The sequence below is a fragment of the Neoarius graeffei genome, chromosome 24, assembly GCF_027579695.1.
Source record: "Neoarius graeffei isolate fNeoGra1 chromosome 24, fNeoGra1.pri, whole genome shotgun sequence".
Classification (NCBI taxonomy): domain Eukaryota; kingdom Metazoa; phylum Chordata; class Actinopteri; order Siluriformes; family Ariidae; genus Neoarius; species Neoarius graeffei.
In genome coordinates this window covers 57,952,943-57,975,059 of record NC_083592.1, presented here as the reverse complement: position 1 = coordinate 57,975,059, position 22,117 = coordinate 57,952,943, and the positions used below count along the sequence as shown (strand labels likewise).

General features: G+C 45.3%; 1 protein-coding gene across 1 annotated transcript in view; it reads right to left on the bottom strand.

Annotated features, from left to right (window-relative positions):
• Nucleotides 1-21,520, bottom strand: part of atp6v0a2b (ATPase H+ transporting V0 subunit a2b) — a 41,001-nt gene extending 19,481 nt beyond the window's left edge. Inside the window, exons 1-8 of the mRNA XM_060907534.1 lie at nt 21,129-21,520; nt 17,589-17,667; nt 9,073-9,170; nt 8,146-8,283; nt 7,556-7,653; nt 4,822-4,948; nt 917-999; nt 449-542 (exon numbers count right to left, since the gene is read on the bottom strand). Of these exons, the coding sequence (XP_060763517.1) occupies nt 449-542; nt 917-999; nt 4,822-4,948; nt 7,556-7,653; nt 8,146-8,283; nt 9,073-9,170; nt 17,589-17,667; nt 21,129-21,245 (834 nt within the window). The 5' untranslated portion in view covers nt 21,246-21,520. The remainder of the gene's footprint in view (nt 1-448; nt 543-916; nt 1,000-4,821; nt 4,949-7,555; nt 7,654-8,145; nt 8,284-9,072; nt 9,171-17,588; nt 17,668-21,128) is intronic.
• Nucleotides 21,521-22,117: the final 597 nt, after the last annotated feature.

Below are 22,117 nucleotides of genomic sequence, written 5' to 3'. Positions count from 1 at the left end.
GAGACAATCTGTCTTTTACACGTCTGCTATAATGTGCAACTGTGCATTTTGCAGTTAAAGAAATGAGTGACACAGGAACTGTGGCAGTTTAGTTTTAACACAGAGGGTGTGTGTGTGTGTGTGTGTGAGAGAGAGAGAGAGACCTAATGGCCATCACATGCAAAGGCAAGATATGCAATGACTCAGATCAAATCACTCTGCAGGGACTTCAGCACGCCCTTTTACTCCCACACTCGCACACCAAGCTCAGTCACATGATGCATCACACCCTCTCAGGCCCAGGTTTCAGTACACACTGAGTAGTTAAGTAGACAGACTGAAGTTAAAAATGAACTACTAGAGAAGTAGCGTATAAAGTCTCCGAGTCTCAGATTCAGAACTGATGTAATTAGTACACACTATCCAGCCAATCAGAAACCAGTGTTCAAATAAGGTCAGGTGAACTCACGGAGTGCAGGTCCTGAATGCGCGTGCGGAGACCCTCGACCACGTCGTTCCTCTCCTCATTGCTGTTAGGGTATGGGTACAGGTGGCAGTGGTAGCTGAGGAGAAAACATGCTTACAGTTTAGTGTACACACACACCGGATTCTGATTGGTCAGAAGTTTGATGTATTATCGTTTCGGCACACAATAAACAGGATTAAAATAAAATGGTCAAGTTTTCAGTATTTAATACAAGTACAATTAACCTCAGCCATTTAATGCATAAATCACACAACAGTTGACATGTAGCTGTGGTATAAGAGGAATAAAACACTCAGGGACATTCCTCAGATGTCTAGTGACAGCGTTTCTACAACTTGTTCGCTTTCTCCCCACATTAAAATCACGAGCTCTCGCCAATTTATTGTAAGCCCGTTCTGTAATCCAGCGTAAGGTCGATCTGAACTAATCCTGTATAAAGGAAATCGTTACCAGTCACAGATCTTCTTCACTTTCTGTCCGATCTGATCGCCCCAGTAGGAGATAAGGAAGACAGCACATCGGGTGAGTTCGCCCTGTGAAACCCAGAGGGGGGGAGAATATCAGTTGATAAGACAAAAGGGATAGTTTCTCATGGCTACCTGCCAGCATGCTAACAGGCTATTGACTAACATAAGTGTGTGTGTTTGCTTGTATGTCTGGATGCAAGTGTTCCTAATGAAGTGGCCACTAAGCTGAAGTTAATCTGTCACCACTAAAATGCTAACTGCTAGCCTGCTAACATGACAATGGCTGACATGCTCAGTGTAAATGTCTGTGCAAGGTTTTACACAAGTACTCCTAAGGTGGTGTTTACATTAGACCGTATCTGTCTCGTTTTCTTCGCGGATGCACTGTCCGTGCACATTAAAACGCTGGAAAACGACTCCACAGGCGGAACAACTTGAATCCGCCAGGGCCCACATATTCAGCCCAGTTCGTATTTGAACCGTTGCTGTGTAAACATTGAGAAACGAGGAAACGCAGTGCTGAGCTCTAGCTGACGTCGTCATTGGACAACGTCACTGATGTCCACCTTCCTGATTCGCTGGCGTTGGTCATGCCACGTTGGTCATGTGACGCGACTGCTGAAAAACTGCGCGGATTTCACTTCCTGCCTTGTATCACCTTTCTGTTTTTCATTAAAAAAAAAAAAAAAAGAGTATAAAAATATGAATATAATGCTTTGCCATTCTTAATGTTGTTCATGGTAAGATGCAAATACTGCCCATTGTGTAGTTATGATCGTCTTTAGGCTTGCCATCCTTCCACTTGCAAGTGGTGAGTGACTTGCGCATGCCCGATATGTACTGGGATCACACACACAGCGGCTCAGTCCCGAATCACTGCTCGTGCGCTTCACTCGCGCGCTCTGTGAGCTGCGCAGGGCCGGGGAGTGCGCACCCTCCAGAGGGCACTCGCTGTTCAGGGCGGAGTGATTTGGAGCACAGCTGCTGAGCCGCACTGAAGTTTATTTACACATTTCAACTTACGTGCCGTCTAATTAGTCATGTGATTAGCGCAGGGCTTTTCAAAGTGTGGGGCGCACCCCCCCGGGGGGCGCCAGAGTTCTTCAGGGGGGGCACAACGTGAGAGACAAAATGGATCGATTTTTAGTACCTATAGCTACAGTGAGTGAGGAGACAAAGTCTGGGCCAAGCAAAAAAACAGAGCCTCCAGGATGTTGCGATTTGCAACTTCAGTGCAAATTCAACCAATCCCCGCGAATTCAGGGCGGTGTTGCAATTATATCCAATCACCGCAACTTTCCCGCAAATTTGACCAATCGTTGGTGTCGTCTTGAGGTGACGTCGACAAACTACCTTCCGCCTTACTTCCGTGTGTTCAAGAGAAGCAGCATGTGCGTCGTGTTGCCAGATTGGGCGATTTCAAGTGCATTTTGGCGGGTTTTGAACATATTTTGGACTGGAAAACGTCAGCAGTATCTGGCAACACTGAAAGTGTGTTATGTTTACAGTGAAGGACTGTGTGCACTTTATTTTTTTTTACTTAATACAAGAAGTTAATGGATGCCAACATTTTTGCCAAAATGGTATTTTATTTTCCATTGTTTAGGCAGCTTCAGCATCATACTGTGAGATTCTGTTCAAATTGTTTTTTTCTTCTATGAAGCCTGAGCCATTTATTTTATTAGTTTATAATTATTGTTTAATTTAGTCTTCAGGAGAGACTGCCTGCACACGGTACTAGTATTAATAGTTTTTTTTTCTTACATGAAAGCTGAGGCATTTATATTATATTTTAAGGTAACTTCATGTTGTGCTGTGAGGTTCTCTGCACTTTAACTTTTGAACCAACAGGAGCATTTGGATAAGTAAAGCCTATTTTTCTGCATTTTTGTAGTCCTGGTAATCTTTTATATTGGTAAAGTTGTTTATAGGACCATTTCTCTTTGTTTTTTTAATCAATAGTTTTTCAGTAATAACTTAATATTTAAAATATCACTCAATTTTAATCACAAAAAGAGAAAATCGCAACAATTTCTCGCAACTTTCACTTCCTCCCGCAATGTAATCGCAACAAAAACCTAAAAAACACCGCAACTTTCATCGCAATTTTTTTGGAAACCCCCCCCCCCCCCCGCAACATCAGACATTTTAGCCTGCGACAATCACAAAAAAGGCCTGCGGAATCCTGGGGGGACTGGAAAAAGCAGGAAGTATGACCATGATTATTTAAAGTTTGGATTTTCATGGACTGGATCTGAAGATGCTCCACTGCCACAGTGTGTTGTCTGCCAAGAGGTGCTAGCTAACGATGCTATGGGATGTTTAAAATGTGTAAAACAAGATGTTTTAAAAAGCACAGATGTTTAAAATGTGAAAAAGAAAAAATAATGTGTACAACAACCATTTTTTAAAAATACGAATGGAACATTAAGTATAGCAACAACAAAAATTGTAAGGGGGGGGGCGCTGTTGTTTATTTGCTCTCCGAGGGGGGGCTGACTCTCCCACACTTTGAAAACCCCTGGATTAGCGTATCCGTGTATTGGCGTTGCTGTGTGCACGCTAATCGTTTTAAAAACGTTAATCTGATGATCCGCTGATTCGAAATAATGTAAACAGGGCCTAATAAAGTGGACACTAAATTTAAGTTGATTTGCAATGGCTACCTGCTAGCATGCTACTGACTAACATGATTAATGTTTGTGTGTGTTTAGAGTAGGCTATAAATAGTATAACGTCTGTATTAATATTAGCAATAAATTATATTAGCAATATAAACAAATCCATGTTCTATTACAGGGATTGTGTGTGTATGCGCGTGTGCGCCCCTGTGCGCATCAGTGGGGAACCCCATTAAATGTCCTGGTATATGTTATTATTGAATTGTTGAAAATTAGCCTTGTATGTTTCTCTCCAGCAAAAAAAAAAAAGTATATTTAGAAAGTGGTTAAATAAATGAACCTCCTAAACGTGTGCTCGGTTCGCAGGTAAACACAGAGCTGCTCCCGCTCTGTTTGGCTTAAATGACGTCACGACGACGGGCCCCTGGCAGTTAAAGTGCACATAAGTGAGATGTAAACAAACCTTCGGAAATTGGGCAAAACAGTACATTTTAAGCGTTTTATTCCATTTTAGGGTGCAAATTAGACACCAGGAAGATTTAATTCGCTGTTTGGGTCGTTCTTCTAGACAATAAAGTTGATATTCTACATTTCACCTCCGACCGTTGCCCATGACCTTTAAGGTACTAATGTAAATAGACAAAAATTATACAATTATGTACTCCAATAGCAAATATCTGTATTGATAAATATTTAAATAAATCTTTTGTATTTTTATTTACATTTGTTTCTTCATTGAAAATTTTAATTTCCATTTATTTTACATTTTAGAACAGATATTATAACGACTCGGTAAATTAAAAAAATTTCAGTTATCAAATAATTATAAATGATCACTTAACATTCATATTTCACAATCGTGTTGTAAAAATTGTTACAACAATGTATTAAAATATACACGTTTAAATATTTTTGCAAAAGGAGAAATTTGAATATTCAAGCATTTCAAGCCAATTATCTATTATTTTACTTTATTTTTTTATTTAATTCATTACTTGTTTGTTTTGACCCTGCACATCTAAACTACAAAAACACTAAAATAATGAAAATTCAGCTTTTAGAGTAATTTTTCTTTACCATGTCCTGTGCTACAACCCTCATGTGATGGTATTTGTATGCTTGCAAACACATTATTTGAATAACAAATAAATCTCCTCGTGATCGTCACACGGCATCAGAAACATCACATCACTTCCACAACGCTGTGCGTTTATCAAGGCAGAAACACAGGAGCACATGAGAGACTGTGTGTTCAGGTGAGACTCACCGTGCTGGGGTTCTCCAGGCTCTCCTCAATCTCTGCGCAGCTGAGGATGGTGTAGCCTTTACACACTCGCCACAGCATGCGCTCAAACGCCTCGATCTTCACGCTCGGGATCAGGCCGGAGATAAACCTGCGTGAGGAAGTGAACAAAGCATGCCGTTAGAGTTTGAGTCTCCAAAAACACAGACACAATAACGAATCTTTAAATGCAATTAATATTCTATTTTTAAAAACATGCCAATATAAAATTTCTGAATTTGAAATATTTAAAAAAACAAACAAACCCCCCCCCTTAATTTTCCACAATAGCAACACCAATGTATTTAAAAAATAATAATACAGATTGTGTCAAAGGTGATGTCAAGACCTGAACAGTCACCACTAGAAATGATACCAGGGTTCTCCACGAGGGGTTTTAGAGGTGCGGGCTGCCCCCCTTTCTGTGATTCCCGCCCCCGTTTAATTTCTGCCACCCCCTTACAAAAGGAAGAGACGCCCCTTTGTTTTCTTTGTGACAGATAGCCTTTCTCTGTTGGAGTACCGACAATGCGACAACACCTGAGTGTGAAACTCATTTACCAGCAATTAGTTTAGTCAGTCTGACGATTATAGTCGAAGAAAAGCGTTTCACACTTCGGCGTTTTTGACACATTGTTCTTGCGCCGGGAGATAACACGCCTTTATAATAACGTGTGAATCGACACTAGGGCTGAACGATCTATCGTTTTTGACCGAAAATCGTGATCCCAGACAACACGATTTTGGGATTGTCAAAGCCACGTTTTTTCTCAGTGCTCCTAAACTGACCCATGTTTTGTTTAGTCAATAAATTGTCCTCATTTTTTTTACACTACAGACAAAAAAAAATTACATCACTGTGTTCAGGAGAGCCTTGTGGCGCTCATTGTGAAAGAATTTTGTGAATATCTCCTTCCGTTTTCGTGTAAATCCCCGTTGTTTGGAGGGAGCGCTCTGAGGGAAAAGTGCGCTTTCTGTGTCTCTGTGCTCAGCGCGCAGGTGGGGGAGGGGCTGCTCGCTCTCTCTCACACACACACACACGAGGGAGGGGCTGCTCGCTCTCAGAGAGACACAGGCTTGTAGCCTCAGGGCAAATCATACATTCACACAGTACAGTGCAGCTCCTGCAATAGCGACTGCTACAGCCACTGCATCACCCTCACAATTTCCCCCAGGGGAATTGTTGGCTCTAGTTATAATTTATAATGCTTATGTACATTCTTTTACAAAAGTGCAATATTTTGATGCTGCTGAGCCATTGATCAACCTTTTTTTATGTCTGATATGTTGTAGATGGGAAAAGTAAAAGAAGCAAAAAAGTTTACTTAAGAAAGACGGCTCTCTTTTTATTTTAAGTTATTATAACTTGTTCCTCAGGCACTCAATGTTAATAAACAGGCCTACATTTGAAATCTGTTGACCTCAGTTTTCATTCTTGCATTAGCTTTATGGAATTCATTGTATTAATTAATTTGCACTGAAGTGTGCAAATTAATTAATACAATGAATTCAAGTGTGTGTAATGTTTGATGTATGATGTGTTTTGTACCAGTCCAATTCATTCCTCTATTCTAAATGATTACTATTTGAGAGTATTTTATGCAAATTACATATGTAAATGTATGCAAATTTGTTTCAAGGTCATCCGATTGACCCCCACCCCCCTATATTTTCAATCCGTGGAGAACCCTGGATACTACAATTGTTTATTATAAAAGATGCTATTGTTAGTATATTTGTTTGGTATCAGATGATGTTCTCATGACTAACTTTCTTCTTTATGATTCTGTTTTGCAGAAAAACATACAGGTCCTGTTAACTTTCAGAGTCAAATATTTCTCTCTAACATTCCCCCCCAAAACAGTTCCTTCCTTCCTTTATATGAGAGAGAGAGAGAGAGAGAAAAAATGTATAACAAAAAGCCTATAAAAGAAAAAAGCTAAATAAAGATGAAAGGGAGAGTGAGAGACATCCGGAGGGACAGAGAGAAACTGGAAAACAGATGGAAAGAGAAAGTGTAGTAAAGGAAGTGTGAAGGACAAAAGGAGAAGATATGAGAGACAGATGGAAAGACCGACAGATACAGAAAGAATGAAAGAGAAATACAGAGAAACACAGGATGAAAAACAGGCAGATGCAAAACAAAGATATACAGAGAGCTAGACAGATAGAGTGAAGGGAAAAAAACAGACACAAAGACAGACAGACACATGGACAAAAGTGGTCGCACAAAAAAGAAACACAGACAGACTGTGAAAAAGTGAGCGACAGACAGCTTGAGTAGAATTAATTTAAAAACAGCACGTCTTTGTGGCTGTATCGAATAACCTGTAGTGAGAGATCAGCTACATAGCCATAAAGAGACTCATTTTTTAAAAATTATTTATTTATTAATAGATATTTAGCCTAGTGTCGCAGTCCTGAGATAAACCAGTGACCTGCCCAGGATAAACCCCACCTCTCACCCAAAGTCAGCTGGGATTGACTCCAGCCTCCCCCACAACCCTGACAGATAAACGATACAGATAATGGATAGGTAGATTTAGGGTCACCATGGCAACAATTTAACTCTATTCTAAATGAAGATGAGACCTGAGGAGCAGATCAGAGATCAGTTTCCTGAATGAGGGAGAGCTCAGTGTCACACTGAGACACAACACTCTCTGTTTACCGTCAGTTCAGTCCTTTATCTGAGATCAGTGTAGACTGTGTGTCTCACCCAAGCTTGGCCCCGAGCCTCTGCATGCTGGCGTAGTCCATCGCAGAGTCCTTCTCCAGGAAAGGAAACTCTTCATACTGGGCCCGCACCGGCTCTCTCTGCTTACACAACACACACATACACACCCCTCTTTGACACAGCGTAATCAAGGCTTCAAACAGACTCCCATTACGTGCTCATAGATATGAGAGAGAGAGAGAGAGAGAGAGAGAGAGATGTTAAACACAGGGACAGAAGCCTTCGTGTAACAGTTTATCCCTCGAGATCATAAACTCATGAACAGAAAATATATAGCTAGAAAAATATGCTACAAGTTAATATCTCACGTGAGCTGACTAGCATGTCTATTCCTGCTTCACTGCCAGCATTAACATTACAGAACAGTTCCTGCTCTCACTTTCCTGTGTTCTGCTCGGTTTAGTCAGTGCCCCTGGTTCTGAAAAGGTTCGTACCGGTGCGCACTCATTCATTCATTTCATTCGAGAACTAAACGAACTGTGGATGGTGTTGCGTGTAAATACAAGTATCAAGTGAAGGGTTTTGTATTTGTGGACGTGATTAACGTCATTGTGGGCGGAGTCATGACACACCTCGGCGATGCGGTGGACGAAGTTGCGCGTGATGCGCAGCATGTGTGAATACTCGGTCAGTTCCAGAAGATTCTTCTGCAGCTTCTCTTTGTTCCTCATGACTTCCATGAGCTCCAGCTCCAACCGCTGAAGCTGCTCCTGAGAACACACACACACACACACACACACACGCGTCTTAAAGACTGACAAATTACAACACATGGAAAAAAAGAAAAAAATTCTGCACGAAGGAAGGAAGAATGATGCAAAGAGTAAAGTAAGAAAGAAGTGTAAGAAAAACAAAAAAGTGTGATGGAACAAGGAAGAAGAAAGGTGTAAGAAAAAGAAAATACAAGAAAGAAAATGATAAGGAGTAAAGAAAGTAGTAAGAAAGAAGGAAGAAAGAAAATGACGTAAGGCATAAAGAAAGATTGAACAAGGAAGGAAGAAGAAATGTGAAAGAAAGAAAAAGAAAATGCAAGCAAGCAAAAGAAAGAAAAAGTGACAGAACAAGGAAGAAAGAAAGATGTATGAAAGAAAATGATGCAAGAAGAAAGAAAAAGAAAGATGGAACAAGGAAGAAAGATGTAAGAAAGAAAATGCAAGAAAAGAAAAAGTAAGGAAAGAAATAAGCAAGCAAGAAAGAAAACGAAGTAAGAAGTAGAGAAACAAAGAAAAAAAAACGATGCAAGTAGTAAGAGAGAAGGAAAGTAAGAGACCGTATCTGTAACCAATATACAATTTAAAAAAGCAGCTTTGAAGCCACTAGAAAACATCTAGAGAAACAAAAAGTAACAGCACACTGGTGTTTCTCACACACTCCCTCTTTAACACCCCCACCCACCCCGAGCTCGGTGTCTCAGAGAGAGAGAGAGAGAGAGAGAGAGAGAGAGAGAGAACACAAGTGTGTGCGTGCATAAGTGTGTGAAAGCAGCTCTGTGATCCTACCATAATTCCCATCACATGTTTGGGCAGCGGGGCCACGGGGTTCACCTCTTCCTCAGGCAGAGCGATGTCTGCTTTCTTGATCTCTCTCAGAAGATATCCTGCGATACACATACACACGCTTTAGAGAAAATCCAACAAGTAAAGCAGCCAGAAATCTAACAAATCCTGAGCTTACAGCACCAATCTAACAAGCTTTCTACTGCAGTGCTGCGACCTGCTGGACTCTGATTGGTCAGATGTTGATTCGTTTTCTGTAGCGGTGACTGACAGTAGCACAGGTTTATCTCATCTCATTATCTGTAGCCGCTTTATCCTTCTACAGGGTCGCAGGTGAGCTGGAGCCTATCCCAGCTGACTACGGGCAAAAGGCGGGGTTCACCCTGGACAAGTCGCCAAGTCATCACAGGGCTGACACATAGACACAGACAACCATTCACACTCACATTCACATCTACGCTCAATTTAGAGTCACCAGTTAACCTAACCTGCATGTCTTTGGACTGTGGGGGAAACCGGAGCACCCGGAGGAAACCCACGCGGACACGGGGAGAACATGCAAACTCCGCACAGAAAGGCCCTCGCCGGCCACGGGGCTCGAACCCAGGACCTTCTTGCTGTGAGGCGACAGCGCTAACCACTACACCACCGTGCCGCAGCACAGGTTTATATTAATACAATTTCGATTCTATCACAACTTGTACAGCAGATGTGTCATATAAACAGATTTTTAAAAACGTGATAGTGAAGTTGTAAAAACCTTTAAAAAAAAAAAAAATTAAGAAACGAACATTTCACAAAAGATTGGAAATAGCAGAACACATCACTAAATCTGCTTTCGGAGTTTGTAATCGTTATTTAATAATAAAAGAACATTTGAATCTTCACCAGAGGTACACCATCGACACTCACAGTTTAAACTGGAAGGTAAATTTTCCCCATCACGTGTGTTCACTTCAGACAGAAACCTCGCGAGTATTTTACTTTTCAGAAAGCTGTTCCTTTAAAACACTGATCAACTCTGATATTTAAACGCTTGTTAATTTGCTTGTGAAGGTTTTGGTTATGTTTTTAATATCAGAGTTCTATTTCGTTTCTACTGACCGCCAGAGGCGGTGCTTTCAGCACATGGATATCCATCACACGAACGTGCAGGTCGAGTAATAGTAACAACAAAGTCACGTGTGACCTGGGTGACGTCACCCCGTGACCCCGGCATAAAAGACCGGTAAACCCAGGAAGTGACCTCTTACATCTTCTCGCGTTTGCAGGTTGCGAGTTGGATTGAAATTTGGACAAAGCGCTGTGGTAGTTTCGTTACCCGTAGGGTTGGGGCTGTGCTTACGCATCCTCCAAGAAACTGCGCTAAGTCCACCAACTCTTTTCTTCTTGTCGTTATATTCGTATTGATTTATTACTCCGTAGCTGAGCGCTCTCGCTCGGTGGAGTTAGCTGATTAGCCCTCCGGGGCGGTGTCCTCACCGCTGGAGGCCGGCTTGTTTTCGCTTCAGGTAAGCGGGTTTCATTTATTTAAATTAAAGCGGCGTTCCTCTCGCCGCTGTTTATCAGTTCTGCGGCGCTCGGCGCCTATCCTTGTTAATATTATTAACCACCTTGTTTTCTGTAGCCTCGCCGCCGGCCTGTTCACAGGCCGGCTGTCTTGTGTGTTGTATTCGTATTGATTTATTACTCCGTTAAGCTGAGCGCTCTCGCTCGGTGGAGTTAGCTGATTAGTCCTCCGGGGCGGTGTCCTCACCGCTGGAGGCCGGCTTGTCTTCATTCAGGTAAGCGGTTTTCATTCATTTAATTTAAAGCGGTGTTTCTCGCCGCTGTTTATCAGTTCTGTGGCGCACTGCGCCTATCTTTGTTAATATTATTAACCGCCTTATTTTATGTAGCCTTGTCTCCGGCCTGCTCACAGGCCGGCGGTCTTGTGTGTTGTATTGTTTGTTACTCCGTTAAGCTGAGCGCTCTCGCTCGGTGGAGTTAGCTGATTAGTCCTCCGGGGCGGTGTCCTCACCGCTGGAGGCCGGCTTGTCCTCATTCAGGTAAGCGGTTTTCATTTATCTAATTTAAAGCAGTGTTTCTCGCTGCTGTTTATCAGTTCTGTGGCGCACTGCGCCTATCTTTGTTAATATTATTAACCGCCTTATTTCATGTAGCCTTGTCTCCGGCCTGCTCACAGGCCGGCGGTCTTGTGTGTTGTATTCGTATTGTTACTCCGTTAAGCTGAGCGCTCTCGCTCGGTGGAGTTAGCTGACTAGCCCTCCGGGGCGGTGTCCTCGCCGCTGGAGGCGGGCTTGTTGTCGCCCAGGTAAGCGGTTTTCATTCATTTAAACTAAAGCGGCGTTTCTCGCCGCTGTTATCAGTTCTGTGGCGCACGGCGCCTATCCTTGTTAACATTATCAACCGCTTTGCTTTGTGTAGTCTTGTCTCCGGCCTGCTCACGGGCCGGCTGTCTTGTGTGTTGTATTTGTATTGCTGTTACTCCGTTAAGCTGAGCGCTCTCGCTCGGTGGAGCTAGCTGACTAGCCCTCCGAGGCGTATCCTCGCCGCTGAAGGCCGGCTTGCTTTCATTCAGGTAAGCGGTTTTCATTCATTTAAATTAAAGCGGTGCTTCTCGCCGCTGTTTATCAGTGCTGTGGCGCACGGTGCCTATCCTTGTTAATATTCCCGACCACGGGTGTGTTCGCCCGGTCGTTTTTCATTACCGCCTGATTGTTTATTTTGGGCTGCTTACTTGGGGTGTTCTCGCCCTATTTTTTAAGTTCCCTTCTGCCAGCCAGGCGTCATGGACCTCTTCTCTCGCTGCGCCAACTGCTGGTCCCCCTCGAACCGGAGGACGGCCACCGCGAGTGCCCCTCATGCCTGGGTATTGATCACCTGCGGCAGGGGCTGACGGACATGGCCTGCGCAGACTGCATGTGCCTGAGCGTGGCTGCGCGGACCGCCAGGCTGGCTCGGCTGGATTCTCCGTCTGACATCCCCCGGGCCTCGGGGGGACAGGACACGGTGTCGGCTGCAGCAGCGGGGCCCAGCAAGCGCCGTGGGCTCCCCCACACGTCTTCGCTTCTAAGGCGAAAAAGAAGCGCTCGGGCGATTTGGCTCAGAAGGTGGAGGTGATGTCCACCGAGCTGGAGGAGATGAAGGCCCTGCTGGCGAATCTTCAGCCTCCGCCACAGGGGGCAGTGTTCCCGCAGCCACCCCTTCTGCCTGGCAGCCCGACTGTTCACCATCACCACCGCTTCTGTCACTGGCCGTTGATGCACGCGGCCTGGATGAACTGTCGATCCGGGCTTCGGAGAGCTTTGACTGCGGTGGGTCCGATGGTCACGGCTCCACCTCTCCGGCCGGTTCCCAGGCCACCAGCCATGGCACCGTGGCAGCGTCGGAAGGCGGATGCTCATCCATCCAGCCAACGCTGAGGGCTGCATTGGCCCGTCTGGGGTTGGACACGCCCCGGTGGCCCAGCATCAGAGCGCTTTCTTCAGAGGTCCCACATAGCCTTCCTCGTTGTCTGTTCCGCCCTCGGCCTCATACATCGAGGAGTTACAGAGGTGTTGGGCGGACCCTAGATGCCTTCCCACCTCCCTAGTGACTGCAGGGCCCTGGCGGCAATGCAGGACACCCCTACCTATGGCCTCCTGCAGATGCCCAACATTGAGAAGCGGCTTTCATTCATTTAAATTGAAGCGGTGTTTCTCACCGCTGTTTATCAGTTCTGTGGCGCACAGTGCCTATCCTTGTTAATATTATCAACCGCTTGTTTTGTGTAGCCTTGTCTCCGGCCTGCTCACGGGCCGGCTGTCTTGTGTGTTATATTCGTATTGTTTGTTACTCCGTTAAGCTGAGCGCTCTCGCTCGGTGGAGTTAGCTGACTAGCCCTCCGAGGCGTGTCCTCGCTGCTGGAGGCCGGTTTGTTGTCGCTCAGGTAAGCGGTTTTCATTCATTTAAATTAAAGCGGTGTTTCTCGCCGCTGTTTATCAGTTCTGTAGCGCACGGCGCCATCCTTGTTAATATTCCCGACCACGGGTGTGTTCGCCCGGTCGTTTATTTTTTATTTCCACCTGATAGTTTATTTTGGGCTACTTACTTGGAGCGTTCTCGCCCTATTTAAGTTCCCTTCTGCCAGCCAGGTGTCATGGACCCCCAGACGCTGGAGGGGACAAGCGCGGCATCACGGGAGCTGTGTGACGCGGCTCCAGGCCTTTGCCTACTCGTCGCGGGAACTGGGCCGGCTGATGTCGTATCTCACCCTCGGCCGCCAGCAGATATGGCGGGCACAGTCCCCTCTGGCCGAGCCCGACCGGCGTGTGCTGCACTCTCTCCCTGTTGTCCCCGGGGAGCTGTTTGGCGAAGCCACTCAGCAAGCCCTGGATCGGAGTGCCCAGGTCATCTAGGCGTAACAGCAGTTCGCTGGCCCCGCCAGGCCCACCACCATGGCAATGCTGCCCAGTCCTTCAGGGGGCCCACACCGACTCTGTCTCGGCCACACACCCGCCAGGAGACCAGACGGGTTGATGACTTTCGCCGCCCCACCACCTCCCGGACCCGCGGTGCCGCCCCCTACACCCAGTCTGCTCCTCGTCGCCCCCATGGTGACCGACGGGGGCGCTCTGGACGGCGCTGACATCAGCGCGCCGGCGGTCGGCCGCTTTTCCAGCGAACAGCTCCAAAGCTGGAGAGCGTTGACCCCTGGGTGCTGGTGACCCTCACCGAGGGTTACCGCATCCAGTTCTGCCGCCGTCCACCACGTTTCATGGGGTCAAACACACCACCGTGAGCCATCCGGGGAAGTCCCTCGTCCCCCGGCAGGAAATCGCCACCCTCCTGGAGAAAGGAGCAGTCTCTCCCGTCGACAGGCAGAGACAGCAAGGTGGGTTCTACTCCAGGTATTTTCTGGTTCCGAAGGACGGCGGTATCCGCCCGATCCTCGACCTGAGGTCCCTCAATTCCCACTTGAGGACCATGAGATTCCGCATGCTGCGTACAGTGGATGTCTTACACCACATCCAGGCGGGCGACTGGTTTGTCACCTTCGACCTGAAAGACGCCTACTTCCATGCTCCCATTGTGCCACACCACAGGCAGTTCCTGCGGTTTGCCTTCGAGGGCCAGGCTTTCGAGTTCAATGTTCTGCCCTTTGGGATATCGCTGGCACCCCGTGTGTTCACCGGGTGTGCGGCAGCGGCACTACTTCAGGCAAGGGGTTTGCGTGTCCTGCCTTACCTGGACGACTGGCTCGTCTGTTCACGGTCAGCAGCTCAGGCCCGCACCAACATCGCAACTGTGCTCTCGCATGTCGTAGAGCTGGGGCTCAGGGTGAATTACAAGAAGAGCTCGCTGGTGCCCAGCCAGGAGACGACTTTCTTGGGCATGCACCTGGATTCAAGGTCGTTGATGGTAACTCCCTCCCAGACCAGGATCCACAACATCCGCCTACTGCTTGGCCGCTTCGGACGGGGTAGGTCACTCGCCCTGAAGACCTTTCAGCGCCTGCTGGGCATGCTTACGGCAGCCTCCTCTCTGGTCCCGTTGGGACTTCTGGACTTACGCCGCTTCAGAGGTGGTTCAACGGTCTCCACCTCCACCCGGTGCGGCACGGGCGCAGCACATCAACGTGCTGGAGCTACGGGCTGTGTTCCTCGGCCTACAGCACTTCCTCCCAGGCCTGACCGGCAGACACGTTCTGGTGCGGACGGACAACGCTACGGTAGTGTACTACATCAACCACCAGGGAGGCACAAAGTCCCTCCAGTGCTTGAAAGTGGCTGGCCAACTTCTGCGGTGGGCCCATCGACATCTCTTGAGCCTGCGTGCCATGTACTTGCCAGGCACTGCCAACAGGGCAGCAGATCTGCTGTCCCGCCAGGACCCCGATCCCGGGGAATGGAGACTCAACCCAGCGGTGGTTCTCGCCATCTGGAAACGTTTTGGCAGGGCAGAGGTGGACCTCTTTGCCTGCCAGGAGTTGACACACTGCCCTCTGTGGTTCAGCCTCCACGGCCCCAGTCCCCTGGGCCAGGATGCGCTGGCGCATGCTTGGCCGAGGCAACTGCTGTATGCCTCCCCCCCCCCCTCTGCTGCTGATCGTGCCAACCCTACACAGGGTTGCGATGGACCACCACGGGCTGCTGCTTGTCGCCCCCCCGGTGGCTGGGCCGAGTGTGGTTCCCAAGTTGCTGCAACTTCTGAACGGCGACCCCTGGTGCCTGCCAGTGAGGACTGACCTATCACAGCTGGGAGGGCAGATCTGGCACCCGGATCCAGCCCATCTGCAGCTCTGGGTATGGCCGCTGAAGGGCCGGACCCCCTGCGAGGTCCTTGTGAGCCGGCAGTGGTCAACACCATTGCAAGCTCTCGGGCACCCCCCACCAATGCCCTCTATGCCAACAGATGGAGGCTTTTCTCCAACTGGTGCTTAACTCGGGGGGAGGAGCCTACATGCTGCCCCCTGCCGACCATTCGACTGTTCCGCCAGCCTCTGCTTTGATAAGGGTCTTACCCCTGCCACCATCAAGGTCTATGCAGCTGCCATCTCTGCTCAGCATGCCAGAGTTGGGGGAAGGACCGTGGGGTCCCACGCCTTGGTGGCACTGTTTCTTGAAGGGTGCTCTCCGGTTGAGACCCCCCCGACGGAGCCGGGTACCCACATGGGACCTTCATTGGTGCTGCAGGCTCTCTGCGACGCACCGTTCTGAGCCCCTGCTCACGGCAGACATTTCATGGCTCTCCCTGAAGACTGCTTTTCTTCTGGCCATTACATCGACGAGGCGCGTCGGGGAACTACACGCGCTGTCAGTCAGTGGGGAGTGCCTGCAGTGGCACTCCGGCGACAGTGGGGTCACCCTGTGGCCTAACCCCTCTTTCCTCCCGAAGACCCTCTCTGCTACCTTCGTCAACCAGCCCCTTAGCCTTGCGGCGTTCGAGGCGGGCCATGGTGAGAGGTCGGAACTTTTGTGCCCAGTTCGCGCCCTCAGGGTGTACGTGTCGCGTACAGAGGGCTTCCGTAGGAGTGACGCCCTGTTTCTGTGCCACACAGGACCAACGAGGGGTCTGGCACTCTCTAAGCAGAGGCTATCCAAGTGGATAGTCGAGGCCATATTACATGCCTACAGGCACAGTGGCTTCCCGATTCCTCCGGCTGTCAGGGCGCACTCTGCACGAGGCGTGGTGGCCTCATGGGCATCACTGAAGGGCGTGCCCCTTTCAGACATATGCAGCGCAGCCTCCTGGGCTTCCAGCTGCACCTTCACCAGGTTTTACCGTCTTAATGTCGTCCCACATAATCCTGTGGCGACGGCTGTCATTCCAGGCCCGTCGCAGCATCACTGGGTACGGGTAGGCACTCCTCATGACCTGGTTGGTATTAGTCATCCATGTGCTGAAAGCACCGCCTCTGGCGGTCAGTAGAAACGAAATAGAACGAGGGTTATGTATATAACCGCGGTTCTATGAGTTCCGGATGACCGCCAGAGCTTGGCAGTCACTCGGAGTGTACACGAGAAGATTTGCCAAGAGGTCACTTCCTGGGTTTACCGGTCTTTTATGCCGGGGTCACGGGGTGACGTCACCCAGGTCACACGTGACTTTGTTGTTACTATTACTCGACCTGCACGTTCGTGTGATGGATATCCATGTGCTGAAAGCACCGCCTCTGGCGGTCATCCGAAACTCATAGAACCGCGGTTATATACATAACCCTCGTTTTATTCAAGTTTCTCCTGAAAGTCGTTTAGAGAAGGCGTGAGCTGCATGAAGGATGTCTGATGTGAACCAGCACCCTGCGGCAGAAACACTGGCGGTAATTTACATCGGTTACATTCACTGTGCTGCATCCAGGTCAAAATGCAGATTTTAATTTTTTTAATACATAAAGAACAATACAGGCACAAACTCCATACAAATGTTTTTTTTTTTTAATAATTACAGAAAAAAAATGTTGAGGAATTTACTAGTCACCAAGGCTATGTTTACAAGCTAATATACTTTACTACTACTACTACTAATAATAATAATAATAATAGAATAACTGTAGTAAAAGCGTTGAAGTATTTATTCCAGTGACAAAAGGTTTGTTTATACATGCTAGTTAGCTACATGTTTATTTTAAACAACTGCATTTAAAAAAAGTTGATGAATTTATTACAGCTAGCTATTTATTGTTTATGTATTTAAAAATACCTGCAGTAAAATGTTGAGGGCTTTACTACAGTTCACAAGTGCTTTGCAAGCTAATATTTATTATTAAAATAATTATACTATCACAACACTAATAGCAACTTAAAGCTACATTTATTTTAAACCTGATTTACTGTATTTAAGTTTATTTAATTTCATGCAACTTATTATTAGCAGTAAAAACATTTACAGACAGAACACACAGCTGTGCAGGAAGTAAAAGAAATAAGAGAAGAATTTCACAAACTTAATTTATGAATTTGATTTACTAGAAATATTAAGCTACTGAAAAGAAATTTCCTCTTAAGGTTGTATTTAAAAATAATAAACTGCATTACCCAGAATCCTCTCCATTTCCTCTGATCTCTTGATCTCATTGACGAACTTGCGCTGGAAGGAGTTAACACTCGGGTTGAGCTGAAACACAACATTTGTTTAAACAAAAATCACACACAGTGAGAGACAGGACTCATCCAAACCAGCAATAACTCAAAATGGAAGTCATTTCAATGCTTAAAGGAGCGATATGCAACATTTCAAGCACTCTGAGGTGAACTTCAGCCACCTTAATAGGTCAAAAACTCAAAACGGAGGTTGTTTAAAATGGCAGTATGATATGTACTAACCGCAATCTGGAACATTTCCAAAACACACTCATTATTAATAAAACTAAAAATCTGTAGCGAGGTTGACTTGTAGAGCTGTACTGCTCTGTTGGATCAGGGGGCAGATCTAATTTCCAGCCAGAAAAATATATATTAGCACAGCATTTTGAGGGACATGTTTGTGACCAGGTGTTCACACAAGCAAGTGACAAGTCACTCCTGTTGCATGGAATTGCTGTTTGTGGGTGTGGCCTTTATACACAGCTTCCAAAGCAAAGCAAGGCAAGGCAAGTTTATTTATATAGCACATTTCATACACAATGGCAGTTCAATGTGCTTTACAGAAGTAAAAACTAAAACAGTAAACAATAGAGAAATAAAATTACATAAAATAATTTTATTTTTATTCTAAAACAATTAATTAAAAGAATTAAAAGAAAAGAATTAAACAATAGTAGAAATAAAATAATAAAATGAAGTAGAAGTTCAAATAGGAGGAGAAAAAGAAGGCAACTAATGATAGGTTGATAATCGATACTGACGAAACAGGCTTAGGGACAAAGGTTCAAAAAGACTCCGTGACGTTAGTTCTTCTTCAGTTCCAGTTAGTTTCTGGGTTTTTTTTTTCGTTACGCTGCGTTCATGACAAAGTGGGAACCAGTTCCGACTCCAAACTCAGAAAGACCTGTTTGAACTCCTTTCCGACGTGTAATTCCTACTTCAGGGAATCTTTCACGTGTTCTGAATTACGATTCCCCAACATCACTCCAACATGAGGCAAAGACGAGTGGCCCAATGTGGGGGCGTGGCCAAGAGTGAAGGATTGTGATAGCTCTTGAAATACAGCATTAAATGATTAAACAGTAAACATGTTGGAGCTGCCAAAACAGATTAAAGTACAGAAATGCAGCGGGGTGAGTATCAGAGCACCATAGCAGCCAAATACTTCACCAAAATTATAAGATCACCACATATTGCCGCTTTAAGGAAAATGATGTGTAAAAATAGAAGAAAGCCTGAAACTATTTTTAAATGTATAAAACTACAGTATATAAATGTCCAAAGAGGTACCATGAAAATATTGACAGGTCTGGAAAGATTACATCTTGCTGCTTTAAGGAAAAATAATATACAGATTTAGGCACTGCCTAAAAGCGGAGCTCCCATCTGTTTCTAGGTTGTGGAATTTTCTTGTATCGCAGCCAGCCACTTTTGTTTTATTTCTTTACTGTTATCGTTACTATACTCTACTTCACTAGGTGTTGGGTTTCCTGTGGTGGCAGGCATGCACAGGACTGAAATCATCAGAAAACAACTCGATGGGTCTCTTTATGTATCCACACTCTATGCCTATGGGGCTCCACTTAGGCAAGTCGAGCTCAGCTAATATAAAAACGCAAGGAGAAAACCTGACACTCGTGGCCAAGAGCTAGAAGAGTTACATATGGCCTCTTTATGGAAAAATGCATAAACGTAGAAGCAGAAAACCTACTGACAGAAGTCAATAAAAATTCCATATTGCCGCTTTAAGGAAAAGCATGTGCAAAAATAAAAGCAGAAAGCCTGAAACTATTTTAGAACATATAAAACCACAGTATATAATAATATTTAAAACATGCAAAGAGTCTATAAAAGTACTGACAGAGGTCTAGAAAAATTACATAATTGTTCATTATGAACAATCAACCATCAGACTGTACAACTTCTCTCTGGGGGGGAGGAGGGGTAACAGGAGGACAGAGGACGGGAAGGAGCAGCAGCCTAGACTAACAATAAGCAGGGTTTTTTCTAGAAAAATTTAGTATGAGGGCGCTCACCATGGCGAGGGGGGGGGGAGATGGTGCCGGTTGTCCCCCCCGCCGTGCAAAGCCTTTGAAAAATGCTCCAATGGGACATTCTGAGGCTATCTGAGAGGGAAATTGTCTGTCAACATTGAAAAAGAAAGAAGTAATCTTCTTCTGCCCCAGACAGTCTTTGGCTTTCTTCCGTTTCGTGCCGCGGGATGACATCTTTAAATGCCCAAGTGTCAACAAAAACAACTCGCGAACTACTTCTGTCAAAAGCTCCCGCGCCGGTGGGTGAAAGGTCATTCAGTCTCGAGAAATCTCGCTCTACAAGTCAGCTGACCTTGTATGTAACCCATGTCAAATCTCGCGAGAGCAGCCGCGACAAGTAAACAACTAAACAACATGGCGCCTCAGTCTGGAAAACGCCAATTCGGATTGTTTTTGCACCATCTGGCAGTGTATCTACTATGATTGGAATATTTTTGGAGCAATTATAACGTATTTGATGATCAGACACATTGTCACGTAGTGTTGCTGGGATGTTTTCACGGAGTCGGTAAGGGGGCGCACGCCGAGAGTAAGAGGGTGCAGCGCCCCTGTTCCCCCGTTTAGACGAAAGCCTGATAAACAATACCGCACAATGTGTAATATAACGTGCAATATCTCTCCTGCTGCCCCCCTCCTCCTCTCTTCCCCATATCGTATTCTTTTTATATTTGTATATGTAAATACAAAATTTTCTTTAATTTATCTAGTAGTTTTTTTCTCTATTTTCTGTTTATCTTGTAATGATGCTGCTGGAATCTTAATTTCCCTGAGAGAACTTTATTGATCCCTTTAGGAAGGTTCTATCTAATCTAATCTATGGGAAAAAAAATATTATATATAAATGTAAAAGCAAAAACTATTGAAAGAGAGCACTTGATTTAAAAAAAAGTTACATATTGCTGCTTTAAGGAAAGTATGCATATGAGCTTGGGATAGTGAAAGCATAAACCCTGAAACTATTTACAGAGGGATGGAAAGTGACAGAATGCTGCTTTAAGTCAATAATAATAATAATAATAATAATAATAATAATAATAAAGTACAAGCAGAAACCCTGAAACTATTTCCAGACTTACTGTTTTAAGGGAAAAAAATACTATGTACAAGTAGAAACAGGAATTCTAAAATTATTGATTGAGAGCTTGAAAAAGTTTGCATATTGCTACTTTAAGGGAAACAGTATTGAAAGGTGAAACCCTGAAAGTGCTGACAGGAAAGTGACGGAAATGTCAAAATACTCATGAAGAAGAGAAATGAAGCTAATTAATTGATTGATTGATTAGTGTCTCAGGTGTCTGAATGAACTCCACACTGCTGCTGAACGCCATGAGAGCAGTGCAGGGATTCAGGCGGCCAGTTTCACTCACAACTGATTAATAAACGGTTTGATGACTCTTTAGCAGAGTAAAGTGAAGTAAGGAGCTGAAACAGTTCTCACATCTCTGAACTCCACCAGCCCGAGCTCCCCCAGCTCACTGACGCACTCATAAGCCGAACCGGACTGCAGGAACAGCTGGGCCAAACACACCTCCTCACTCCGAACCAGAGAGCCCATTTCGGAACACCTGAACTCTCCAACTTCACCTGAGGAAAAAACCGCTCACTTCTCTCCGGACTCCAGAAGAACCGCGGTTCTTAGCATTAGCGTTAGTGTTAGCTCGTAGCCCGGTTAGCTTCTCCTTGCTATCCACTAGCTGTGACGTAAAGCGGCGACGTGTCTTCCTTCTCGTACGATATATTTTTTTCGCCCCACCCACATACATTTCATACAAACTTGACCTCCAGCACTGGGATTGGTTGAGTCAGTTAAGCGATCCAATCAGTGTACCGCTTATGATAGGATTAGCCAATCCCGCAAAAGGAGGCGGGATTTTTTTCCCGGAAAAGGGTCTTCTCCTCAGGAATTTTAATACTTAAAACTACAATCCAGATTAAAATTGAAAAAATAATAAAATAACCCAGATAAAATCATATTCAAAAAACGTTTCATGCACTCGAGTCGACTTAAAATATACAGCTAGCATGTTCAGAGCGAAACTGCTAATCACTAGTTAGCAACAAGGCTGTGTCCTAAATGGATCTTACAGCGGTATATCGGTGCACTTATTTATTGCTGTATGATATATAAGGGTTTATACCCTATCTAGTGTAAGTACTGACCAGAATTTGGGATTGAGCCCTTTTCAGAGCCGTTAAACAATCGCCCTTTTATAGTTTATAATCATTTTATATTTATTAAGATTTATGAGGACAATTATCTGATATCGGATATAAAGTGATGCAGTCGAGAAGCAAACAAATAACACCCGGAAACAATTTTTCCAAAATAAAAGTCTACCTCAAACGTGATTTAATTGAGTTGAACATCTGATTTTTTTTTTTTTTGCTTTAAAATTACATTACGAAAAAAATTAATAAAATAAAGTA